The sequence below is a fragment of the Podarcis melisellensis genome (genome assembly GCF_964234715.1).
Source record: "Podarcis melisellensis genome assembly, chromosome: 13".
Classification (NCBI taxonomy): domain Eukaryota; kingdom Metazoa; phylum Chordata; class Lepidosauria; order Squamata; family Lacertidae; genus Podarcis; species Podarcis melisellensis.
The window spans coordinates 20,268,943-20,281,137 of record NC_138545.1 but is presented as its reverse complement, the minus strand read 5'-3'; the positions used below and the strand labels follow the sequence as shown (position 1 = coordinate 20,281,137).

The following is a 12,195-nucleotide window of genomic DNA, read 5'->3' as shown; positions in this document are numbered from 1 at the left end:
CCCTGGTACGCTGCAGTCCTAGCTCTCTAACTATGTTCATAGGATTGCAACCTTAAACGCACCCCCACCCCACCCCACCCCCCACACACAGGAAATGCACGCTTATTTAGGAGTTTGAGTAAGCTTGCGCAGGATCGGGCTGCACCGAACACGAGAACGAAACGGAGGAGCAAGGACTGCATTTCCCAGCATGCCCGGAAACACAGAGCATGTGCAATGGGCGAAAACACATGTTGCAGCGTCTGCGTCCAAAGTTCAGCTGGATGTTCGTGATTTGGAGGAGCCGCGACAACATCTGGAATGGCAACTGGGCTGCGGTACCCGGGCAAGGTCGTCATAGTAACGGGGGGCACCCGGGGTATTGGCGAAGGCATCGTGAGAGAATTTGGTGAGGGTGGAAGGAACGGGGGGGCGGGCGGGTTGGGGGCAAAGGAGTTTCTGCAAATAAGTGCCGGGGCTCAAATATGCCAGGAAGTCTGGCCTGGAAACCTTGTTCCCCAATCTGTATGTGTGGAGATCGGAGAGGGACTGGATAAAGTTGCTTCTGATAGGAATGTGCTCTGCACGAGCTCAGAGGCGATGTTGGCGTTATTGCAAAACCGAAAGTTTTTGGACATAGTTGAGGCAGGGCAAAGAACATTTCCTAGCTTCAGTTCCCAGCATCTCCAAGGCTGGGAGAGAGACCCCTTCCTGAATCCCTGGAGAGCTGCTGCCAGTCAGTGTGGACAACACTGAGCTAGATGGACCAATGTGTTTGTAAAGACCATCGGATTTATTGCTGTCATGAGGCATCCATAAGGCTTCTAGCAGGCAGCAGCTTATGCCACAATACATTTTGATGAGACTTTAAGATGCCTCAGTCAGAAGGACTCTGGACTGACCCTTCTCTTTAATATGGTTGTTTTTTTACTGCATTGGTCAGTGCTGAGCCCTTGAACTGAAAACAGGAACTGGTGCCCGGACATGAGCTCTTCTTTTTCAGAAATAGGGAGGTGGGGGAAAGGGGAACGTGTTGTTGAAGCAATTTCAGTCTCCCTACCAGGAAATGAAAAGGGGCGCGGGTGGCGCTGTGGGTTAAACCACAGAGCCTAGGACTTGCCGATCAGAAGGTCGGTGGTTCAAATCCCCGCCACGGGGTGAGCTCCTGTTGCTCGGTCCCTGCTCCTGCCAACCTAGCAGTTCGAAAGCATGTCAAAGTGCAAGTAGATAAATAGGTACTGCTCCGGCAGGAAGGTAAATTTCCGTGTGCTGCTCTGGTTCACCAGAAGTGGCTTAGTCATGCTAGCTGGCTCCCTCGGCCAATAAAGCGAGATGAGTGCCACAATTCCAGAGTTGGTCACGACTGGACCTAATGGTCAGGGGTCCCTTTACCTGTACCAGGAAGTGCAGGACATGCTGACTTTCTCTCTGAGGTGAAGCTCTTAAAGTGGGAAAGAGGAATCTATAGCCCCTCCAGATGTCACAAAAGTACAGTTTCCATTATCCCTGGTCATTGCTGGTGGGGGCTGATGGGAGCCTCTCCACCCCTGTGTTAAAGGCACTAAGTTCTGCCTTTGTGGCTTTAGGTAGAGAATCCTCCTCCTAATTTTGCCCTCTCACATGTTGGGCTGACAAAATACGCATATTTCAAAGAACAAGGTGGACATCTTTTTCTGGCAGGATTTCTGTACATATGTGGCTTTACTTGGTGATTTTCCACCTGTAAGTCGCCAGAGCCTAGGGGGTTGGATGGTAAGGCCTTAATCTGAAGTCTAAGACAGGCTGAGCAGCCTCAAAAGGAGCATCTGGATCTAATTGCCTAGGAAGCATAAGAAAAGCTGGTTTTGCTGACATGAAAACATGAATCTTGTGGTACCTGAAAGACTAGAAGATTCATCATGGCATCAACATGGACTACAGTCTCTTTCATCAGATGCCTGAAATTATATCTTTGGTTGGTAGGCTTTTTGCTGGAGGGGAAGTAAGTGTGGAATGCAAACAGGGAATAAAAGGAGTAATTAAATTAAGAGTTTGTGACAGGTAGGCCCTCTTTGACATCCCTTTTTTGGGGATAGGCATATATTGAATATCTGCTTGTCACTAAAGGCAGGGAGTCTCTGACAGGATGCAGAAAGACAGGAATCTGAGTTCCAGCTAGGTTAATATGTTTCGCTGCCAGTCATCAGTTGTACAGTACTTGAAGTCGTTTATGATGCGTGCGGAAGGTCCAATTTCTGTCTTCCCAGCTCAGGCTTGGAAAGACCTTGTCTGTCAGCTGGTGTAGGTCAGTGGTTCTCAAAGGGTGTAGCAAGGGAGAATGGCAAGTGTGGCAGGAAGATGCAAGGACAAAGAAACATTTAAGCATTTCAGTATAGTGTAATACAGTCGTACCTTGGTTTTCAAACAGAATGCGTTCCGGAAGTCCGTTTGACTTCAGAAGTGTTTGGAAACTAAGGCGCAGCTTCTGATTGGCCTGCAGGAGCTTCCTGCAGCCAATCGGAAGCTGCGGAAGCCGCACTTGACATTTGGCTCCTGAGGCAAAGTTCGCAAATTCGAACACCTACTTCCAGGTATGTGGCGTTCGAATTCCAAGTTGTTTGTGAACTAAGCTGTTCGAAAACCAAGGTACAACTGTATAGCATAGTATAGTATCAAAATATTATTATTTTTCCAGAGCATTGGCTACACTTCTACAGTTCTCCGCAACATATTATTGTGACAGGGATTTTCAACTCTGACAAATTTGAAAGATCAGAAAAGAGAAATATTTATTTGTGTTGATGAGGAGATGATAGTAATTATTTGTCTCAAATTAGACCTGATATAAATGAGAAGATTACCTGGCAAAAGCAAGCTCATGCCTCTCATTGTATTATACATACTTAAGATACATATCAAAGAGGCTTGTTTATAATTCTATTTTGGGGATGAGTCATTTTTTTTTTGCAGCTGAATTTATACTTTCTGGATGCCCCATGCCCTAAAGTATTTTATTCTATGTTATAAATCATGCACTGCTAGGAGTTGTTTCTTTTTGTTTTTCAATGTATTTCGTATCAATTAAAAAATTGGTGTGGCATGAGCAAATTTTTATTCTGTAAGCCTGGCCCAGAGAAAAAATGTTTGAAAACCTCTGCTGTAGACAATGAACCAAAGGTTGACTCTGGGATGATTTCTATGCTCCTGAGCAAGTGAGTTGCGTGCATGTCTGAGAATTGGGCCTCTGGGATATTTCATCTTGCATTCATTTCTTCCCCTAACTTTCCTTCCCAGTTCGCCATGGAGCCAAAGTAGTCTTCTGTGCCCCAGGATCTGAAGGTGAGGCCTGGAGATCTTTCATTACCCCCACTCATTGTTAAAGGGCCCCCTCGGTCTCTCACTCCCAATATGTGTATATCCAAATCAGTTTGGCTGAATCAAAGGAGATGTGCAAGGTTAAGACAGCAGAGGGCAGCAAAATGTCCCAAGAAAGTTGAGAAAGAAAAGCATGGCTGGAAAAACAGTCCAGTTTTGTGGCAGAGGTAGATATTCTACAGGTGCAGGCTTACAAAAGATGCAGTGATGAAGCTGCACCTTTGAATTTCTGTCTGTCAAGTAGGTGTCAAATTGTATAAAGAGCCCTGCCAGGAAAAGGGGACAACCTAAGTACCTGAGTACTTGCTGCAAAAGCAAACATACACACTGCACTTCAAGTGACAATATACAGCCCCGCTCTCTTTCTTTCCTCCTGGAGATTTTCTTCATTTAGGAAAAAGGTGTGCGTTTGGTCCTGAGAACTAGCAACCTGTGCAGTGGTCTTTTTGTGCGAGGATTTAAACCTGGGTCATGTCACTAGGGCAGCCTTTCTTGGCTCTTGTTCCAGACTGGGCCAGATACAACACCAGCCACTGGGAGTCCCATCACAGAGCTATAGTTTCCACAGTGGTTTGACAGTCAGTCCCTCTTCTCAGGGAGCTCTGGGAATTGTAGCTCTGGGAGGGGAATGGGGGGGGCACCTCCTAACAATTCTTGGCACCCATAACAAATAATGTTTCTCAGGATGCTTTGGGAGAAGCCATGGCAGTTTGAAGTGGCTTCGTGGGTCCACTGACTGGGGAGAACTTTGTTCTGTGTGTGTGTGTGTCCTTCCTTCCTCTTCTGCTCCTCAGAAGGCCACAGTAACTCTGTTAGTTAAGACTAAGAGCCAGTGTGGTGTAGTGGTTAAGAGCGGTGGACTCCTAATCTGGTGAACCGGGTTCGCTTCCCCGCTCCTCCACATGCTGCTGCTGGGTGACCTTGGGCCAGTCACACTTCTCTGAAGTCTTTCAGCCCCACTCACCTCACAGAGTGTTTGTTGTGGGGGAGGAGGGGAAAGGAGACTGTTAGCCGCTTTGAGACTCCTTAAAGGGAATGAAAGGCGGGGTATCAAATCCAAACTCCTCTTCTTCTTCTGAGCTTTTATATTTTCCTTCAGGGGAAAGGGGGAAAGTTATTGAAAAGGAGCTGAATGATTCTGCAGGGCCTGGGGAAGGTCACTTTGAGGTCTGTGATGTCCTTCGTGAAACAGACATTAAGGTAAGCTGAAACTGGAGGAAGAAGAGTATTAAATTGGGGAAGTTTCTCAGGCACCTCCAAGACCAACTTTTCCTTTGCTGAACAGGTTGCGGAAAGCCCTACCCCAAATTCCAGCTCTCTGTTATTTAAATTTTCTGCCTTTGGGGGCATTCCTCTTGGTTTCTGTGTCTGACCTTTTCCCACAGATTCAGAATAATTTCCCTGTTATTTGCTAAGTGCTTTCCTCACCAAAGTGACCCAAAGCGCTGTAACATTAAAGCCAATGTTGATACATGTCTTAAATAAATACTACACTAATGCATGTGACACTGTGTTTAAAAGAGCACCCTTATAGTAATAAATGTGATAAAAATGAAAGGCAGAAGTCACCCGAACGTGACTGCTGAATAGAGCAAACACATTTCCAATAGTTAGAGAAGCAATTGCCAAATAAACTAATTTAATATAAAGCACCTTCTGTTTCAGCCTTTAAATACCTGCTGAAAACCTGTCTATTCCACCAGGCTTATGCATGCAACTAAGAACACATATTTCCATAACCATTCGTTGATGATCTCTGATTTTAAACATCTATGTGTTTTCATTATCTATAGATATTACTCTACACAGCTATGATATTTTTAGGTGATAGTGGCATAGCTCCTCACTCTCCTTCAAGTAGCTGAATGTCCTAAAATTGTAGAGATTTTTTGGTTCTCTTTACCGCGGCAATTATATTCATGCCCCTCCTTGCAGACTTTGGTTTCTGTGACCATAGAACTTTACGGACAGCTTGACTGCCTGGTGAACAATGCTGGAAGCCGTGAGTTGTTTCCAAAATTTTGGGGGGTGTGGGAAGAATCGGGATCGTTGTCTCCTGGGAGGTGGGGCCTTCTTTGATTAATCAACGACAACAAAACAGCCATGAGGACTAGGAACCTCGGAGGAAAGACAGCTTTGTGGTTGTCTGTTTACAAAACCGAAGAGAAAACCAATCACGATGAATATCTGTGTTTCTTTGACAGTTTAGGACAGGGGAGGAGAACTTGTGGGCTGTTTTCATAAAATTTGGTGGAAGCCTGTTGAGATGGAGGGGGCAGGGAGACATGGGGGGGGGCAAAGCTCTCTGCAAACAATGCATCCAGACCCCTGGCAACAGGATAGCAGAAAGAGAGCGTAGAGGAGTTACAGGGAAAAGGAGGGTGGTGGCCCAGCTTTTAACAGGCTCTGGCCTCCAACAGATTACCATTGAGTGAATGCATGGCCCTTCCCTGGTGTAGGGCATTCCAAGCACTTCATATGAGTTATTCCATCAGCTCCAAGGCTTACTATTATCCCCATTTTGCAGATGGAGGACTGAGGTTGAGAAAAAGAGAGAGAGAGAGAGAGAGAGAGAGAGAGAGAGAGGGGAAGTGGCTTGCTTAAGGCTGCTCTTGGAAAGGAGTGAGGAGGGTTGAGCCTATGGGAACATTTTGACTCCAGCTGCTCTGTTACATGAACTGCCTTTATTTTCTGAGCTCACGCTCTGACCCACGAATATCCTTGCAGGTGTTGTACCTTCTATGTCAAGGAGCAAAGCCTAAGCCTTTATTGGAAAAGGAAGTAAAACTAATTAGGATACTTTTCATTGGGGGGGGGGAGAGGGACACCCAACTCTCATTTTCATATCTGATGTTGGATCTGTAATATTTACATCCCTTCTAAGATGGTTTAGGAACGACAATGAATGTTGAGTCTTCTTGCAAACAGATCCTCCAGACCAAACCATAGACGACGTGTCTGCACAGGAGTTCCGCAGCCTCATGGACCTCAATGTGGTGAGCTGCTTCTTAGCCGCTAAGGTGAGCGATTCCAATTTTGTACTTGGGATACTGCCTTTATACCAAGCCAGGCCATTGGTCTATCTGGTTGAGAATTATCTGTACTGAATGTTCTGAAATTGCAGATATTTTTTGGGGGGGGGGTGTCTCTTTCCCCCTTGTACGAAATCTTGTCTTTTTATATCCCTGCTTCTCTAGCAGTGGCTGAGCTCCTTAGGACTGGTATAGGTAGAAGGCAGGGACACATGGAACCAACTGGGGACACTTCTCCACCATACATTTAAAGCCCTGTGATGCCACAGTCATGGCTTCCCCCAAAGAATTATGGGAACTGTAAATTGTTACAGGTGCTGAGAGTCGTTAGGAGACTCATATTCCCCTCCTACAGTTCCCAGAGCTCCCTGGAAAGAAGGGTTGATTGTTAAACCACTCTCAAATAAACCAGGTTTAATCCCTGACCTCTCCTGTTAAAGTAATAATTATAATATAATAATAATTTATTATTTATACCCTGCCCATCTGGCTGGGTTTCCCCAGCCACTCTGGGCGGCTCCCAACAGAGGACTAAAAACAGAATAAAACCTCAAACATTGAAAACTTCCCTAAACAGGACGGCCTTCATATGTCTTCTAAAAGTAAGATAGTTGCTTATTTCCCTGACATCTGATGGGAGGGTGTTCCACAGGGCGGGCGCCACTACCAAGAAGGCCCTCTGTCTGGTAATATTGGGTAGGCCTCCTGGGAAAGTCCTTCAGTCATAGTAGACCAAGCGTGTCCTCCAGATGTGATGGACTACAACTCCCATCATCCCTGCCTGTTGGCCATGCTTGCTGGGGCTGAGTCCAGAAAATCTGGAGGTCACATTGGTTATTCCTGGAGTCAAGACCATTAATCTTCAACTGGTGGGTCATGGACTCTACAACGTGGGGATCTAAGATGATCTAAAGTGGGTTGCAGCAGCAGTACTTACCAACAAACAAACACACAATGAGAACAGTTCGGAAGTGGGTTCCTAAATGCATGTTTGGGTTAAGGGTGGGTCCAGCTGAGCCACTTCTGGAGTAGACAACACTGTGCTAGATGGATCAATGGTCTGGCTCCATTCAAGGCAGCTTCACCTGTCGGGATCTTTCCTCTTGCAAGCAGGCTGCCCTGCCTCACCTCCGCAAAACGAAAGGGAACATCATCAACATCGCCAGCCTTGTTGGGCTCATTGGGCAGAAGTATGCGGTGCCGTATGTTGCAACGAAGGTAATCCAGAGCAACACCTAGGACTTGGATTCAGGCGCCATCCTTCCTACCCTCCCCTTCTCATTGTAAAGATTGGGCCATCAACTTTTGTTAACAAGCATCTGCTTCTGTGCTCTTAATCACAAGGGATAATCCCAAATGATAGTGCTTGCCTTTGTGCCATTGAAAATCCATTCTGATTTCCACATATCCAGCTGCTGTTTAACGACACAGGAGCGGGTCAGCTTTCCCACCCTGGTCAGTTGGCAATTCTGTGTAAACCTCTGTGTGTGTGTGTGTGTGTGTGTGTGTGTGTGTATGCACACGCGTGTGTGTTTACTTACTATGGCCAAAACAAATTGACTAGCTTTATAACACAGCAGGCTTAAACCTCCCTGTAACACAAATGACCAGTGCAGTTTTTTTTGTTTTTTTTAAAAAAACAGAACTCCATAATTTAACTAAGGACTCTTCTGTCCTTCAACCTATTCAGTTTTGGATTAGCCTCTTGTGGTTTATGTAAATCAGTGGGATTACTTATTTGCAACATCATTAAAATAAAAAAAGGCACCAAAGATGGGAGCAAAGCGGTAAGAAAACATTGACCTGTTATTTGGGTTGCCAACTTTTAATTATCGACTCCTTCTTTCATGCCATTTGCCAGAGGAACGCGAGGGATGTTGTCAATTTACATGCCAAGAAAAGCTTCAGATTGTTTTCTGTACAGCAAGATGCTGTCAGAGGCTGTGTCATTTCCTCCTCCCCTCTGGTCCGTTGATAACCCTCCCTATTAATGCCTCTGACTTTGCAGGGTGCTGTTATTGCGATGACAAAAGCTATGGCCATCGACGAGAGCAAATATGGTGTCCGAGTCAACAGGTACTGTAGTGGCAGCTGGCAGTGAAGCTCTGTTGTGCACGAGGCCTTCCAGGGCGATCAGCTTTCCTCCTTCCATGTGTGCAGGATGTTTGTTTGGACACCTTTTCAAACAAAAGTATGGGAAGTGTAGAGGACCTCCAAAAGGATTTTGCACACAAAGTTCTGAAAGGATCCCTCCGGACTTGGTGAATGGGCAAATGGCAAATGCGGTTCAGTGTTAGCAAGTGCGATGTGATGCACGCATTGGGGCAAAATAGATCCTAATTTCACATCTGAACTGGCAGGTGGCTTGACCAGGAAATAGTGGATAACGGTGGCTGGCTCAGTGAAGATGTCAACCCAGTGTGTAGAGGGATGCTAGACATGATTGAAATCTAGACATGATTTAACGAAGGCAGGTGTTACCCTGGCCATATCTGCAGTCTCCAGGAATGGATGTAGCTGGAGCACAACTTATTTATTGGCAGGACATTAGCAACCAAGCATAAGATTTTCACTGTGAATTATAATTATAAATTACCTTGTATACCACCTTTGTCTTCCAAGGAGCTCAAGGTGGTGTACGTGATTCCCCCCTCCCCATTTTATTCTCACAACAACCCTGTGAGGTAGGTTAGGTTGAGAACTGGCGACTGGCCCAAGGTCACCCAGCGAGCTTCATGGCTGCGTGGGGATTTAAACCCTGGTCCATAGCTGTCAACTTACAGATTTGAAAATAAGGGACCAGCAGTCAAAATAAGGGACCTGCAGCCTCACCTGTTCCAGGCACTCCAGTCTTCCTGTCCTCCTGCAGTCTGGTCAAACTCATGCTGGGTAGCTTCGAGAACACTGTCCAACCAACTTTGTAACCAGAGGTTCAACTGACTAGAATCTGAATCACATGCACCACAAGGCCTATGCAGCCTCAACTTAAGATGGCTCACTGGCCTGGCTTTGCACTGCAAAGTTTGCAGCAGCATGTGCAACAAAATGGTGCCCAGCATTCAAAAAACCCCTTAGCTTGCATTAACTAGCCACACACAAGGCATGCAAGCTCCACCCCCCAGTCATTCTTAGACTTCTTATTGGGTGAGCAACACAGCCAAGCAACACAGTTGGAGCCTTCCTCCTCACTGGCCGGCAGGGAGGGAGGGAGAGGAGCTGCTTCCTTTGAAATTTAAGGGACATCATTTAAGTGACATTTAAGGGACATCCTTCAATAAGGGACAGCAGCGGGACATGGCGCTGCAATAAGGGACTGTCCCTTCAAATAAGGGACACTTGACAGCTATGCCCTGGTCTTCCAGGTCCTAATTTGATACTCTAACCACTGGCTCTCTGTGAATCAAATTTAAAGTCGATATGGGAGTCTCTACTTCTGGAAATAACAAAGAGGGGACATCTTTCCTCACTAATTTTGAAATGGATCTGCTCTATTTTCCTTGCTTTCTACCTCTCCACCCTCCTCTTTTTTTTAAAAAAGAAACCCCCAACTATTTGAATTCCAGCATCTCACCTGGCAATATCTGGACTCCTATGTGGGAGAAGCTTGCAAGCCAGACAGCTGACCCAGAAGCAACGATCCAGGAAGGCATAGATGCTCAGGCAAGTGCATTGTGGGGAAACAGGTCTGGTGCAGCTAGAGAGAAAAGGTTCCATCCTACATACGGGGGGGGGGGGCTGTGTAGCTGTTGTAAACAAAAATTGCCCTTTTCCCTTATGGGGTATCCAAGAGCCCATATAGAGTCCTTACATAGGTTCCCTATTGGTAGGAGAGAATAACAGAGGCCAACCAGAGAATATTGAGAAGCAAAGCAGCTAGTAAGCTTGATCTTTATTGATCTGTTGCAACAGGGTGCTCCCCTCACCCGCAGGAGAGGGAGAGGAACCCAGAAAAATGGCGTCCAAGACCTTATAAAGACTTTTGAAATTGCCACCCTGTAGATCAAGACCATCCCCAGAAACATCATACATACATCACAGAAGGGGTGTAACCTAAGACCACCCCTCAGATACATTATAAGTGCATCACATAAAAGGTGGTCTAAACAGAAATTTGAATGTTGTTTTTCTCCTGTCCTTGTTTATCTCCTGTCTGGCAGGTTATTTGATTGGATTGCTGGGGTAGCCTGGCCAGTCTTTTGTAATGATAAATACTTAGTTCCTGGGCCATGTCACAGGCTCACGCCCTATTCAAACACAGACATACCCTTAAGACAGGATTTGTGAAGGAAAAGACAATGGGGAGGCTTTTCCATTTTCCTTTGACCTTGCAGAGAAAACATTTGGTCATTTTGGGACAGTTTGGGAATCAAAATAGTTCCAGGTCAGTCTTCCTGTGCTGATCTATGTATGTTCTTGGTTGGTACACTTATGAACATTTAACATATATATAAGACCTCAAAATTCCTATCACATAGCCAACACTGGGGGTGTGGGGAATACGGCCAGATCTCTGCACCAAGGAAGCCCTGATCCTGCAACCTCCCTATAGTGTGCAAATTAATGATATTTGCATATATGAGCTATTTCTGCCTAGATCAGGTGTCAGGAACCTGTGGCCCTCCAAGTGTTGCTAAACTACCACTCCCATCATCCCCAGCCATTGGCCATGCTTGCTGGGGCTGATGGGAGTTGTAGTTCAGTAACATGTGGCAGGCTGAAGACCTCCCACCCCTGGTGTAGCTGCCGATTTTTCTGTTTAGTTATGGGAAAAGCCAAAATGTCATGCAAAGCATTTGACGTCTCACTAATCAACTTCTCGGCCTGACCTTTTAACTTTTGAGATCTTATAGCTTTATGGACTAGAAACTTGTTTTGGTGTTTTTTAAACTGAGTCTCAGGGGCTAGAAACTTGTGTCTTCTTTTAACTGAACGCGAAGTGTATGAAGTAAAAGCACCAGTTAGGAGGAATGGGCTGTGCACACTCATAATATAAGGTGCAAAATACTGATTTCCCTCTCAACTGTATTTGCAGCTTTTGGGACGAATGGGGACCCCAGCGGAATGTGCTGCAGCTGCTCTGTACCTTGCTTCTGAGGCCACCTTCTGCACTGGCATCAACCTGGTGCTTAGTGGCGGAGCTGAACTTGGATACGCACAGAAGAGCCACAGAGAGCTGAATCCCAGCTTGGAAGACTAGTTGGAGTCCGCGAGGAAAGCACGAATGTCTTCAGTGGTTAGTTGATAAGGTGGGCTGATCAGAACAGCTGCAGCTCCAGTCTCGATTTTACTCAAGCCATCCTTTCAAAAAGACAGAATGTCCGCAGGATAGCGACTACGTTTTTATCTGTCTTAGCCAAAACAGTAAGAGCCCTGTGGCACTTTTAAAGACTTAACAAATCCAGATATGCCCCAGGGATGAAGGGGATTCTTCTCCACACACACACACACACACACACACACACACACACACACACAGCAGGTTTCCACGCCTGTATCTGACAATTGTTTAGCAAGCAGAAAGGCAACAGCTCAAGCTTTTCCAGTACAGTGGTACCTCGGGTTACATATGCTTCAGGTTACATACGCTTCAGGTTATAGACTCCGCTAACCCAGAAATGGGACGCAGGTGGCGCTGTGGGTTAAAGCCTCAGCGCCTAGGACTTGCCGATCGAAAGGTCGGCGGTTCGAATCCCTGCGGCGGGGTGCGCTCCCGCTGCTCGGTCCCAGCGCCTGCCAACCTAGCAGTTCGAAAGCACCTCCGGGTGCAAGTAGATAAATAGGGACCGCTTACCAGCGGGAAGGTAAACAGCGTTTCCGTGTGCGGCTCTGG

At 46.2% G+C, this 12,195-nt stretch overlaps 1 protein-coding gene across 5 annotated transcripts; it reads left to right on the top strand.

Annotated features, from left to right (window-relative positions):
* Positions 1-175: 175 nt before the first annotated feature.
* HSD17B14 (hydroxysteroid 17-beta dehydrogenase 14) lies at positions 176-11,926 on the top strand. Of its 5 annotated transcripts, none has more exons than XM_081886068.1 (9): positions 176-317; positions 3,253-3,297; positions 4,433-4,533; positions 5,269-5,335; positions 6,262-6,353; positions 7,479-7,583; positions 8,374-8,441; positions 9,929-10,025; positions 11,398-11,926. In XM_081886068.1, exons 1-9 carry the CDS (start codon positions 191-193, stop codon positions 11,560-11,562), a joined length of 867 nt encoding a protein of 288 aa, XP_081742194.1. In that variant the 5' UTR covers positions 176-190; the 3' UTR covers positions 11,563-11,926. The 5 variants fall into 5 exon arrangements, with proteins under 5 accessions (XP_081742194.1, XP_081742198.1, XP_081742197.1 ...); XM_081886072.1 differs by having other exon boundaries at positions 9,904-10,025; positions 11,398-11,484; XM_081886070.1 differs by having other exon boundaries at positions 222-388.
* Positions 11,927-12,195: the final 269 nt, after the last annotated feature.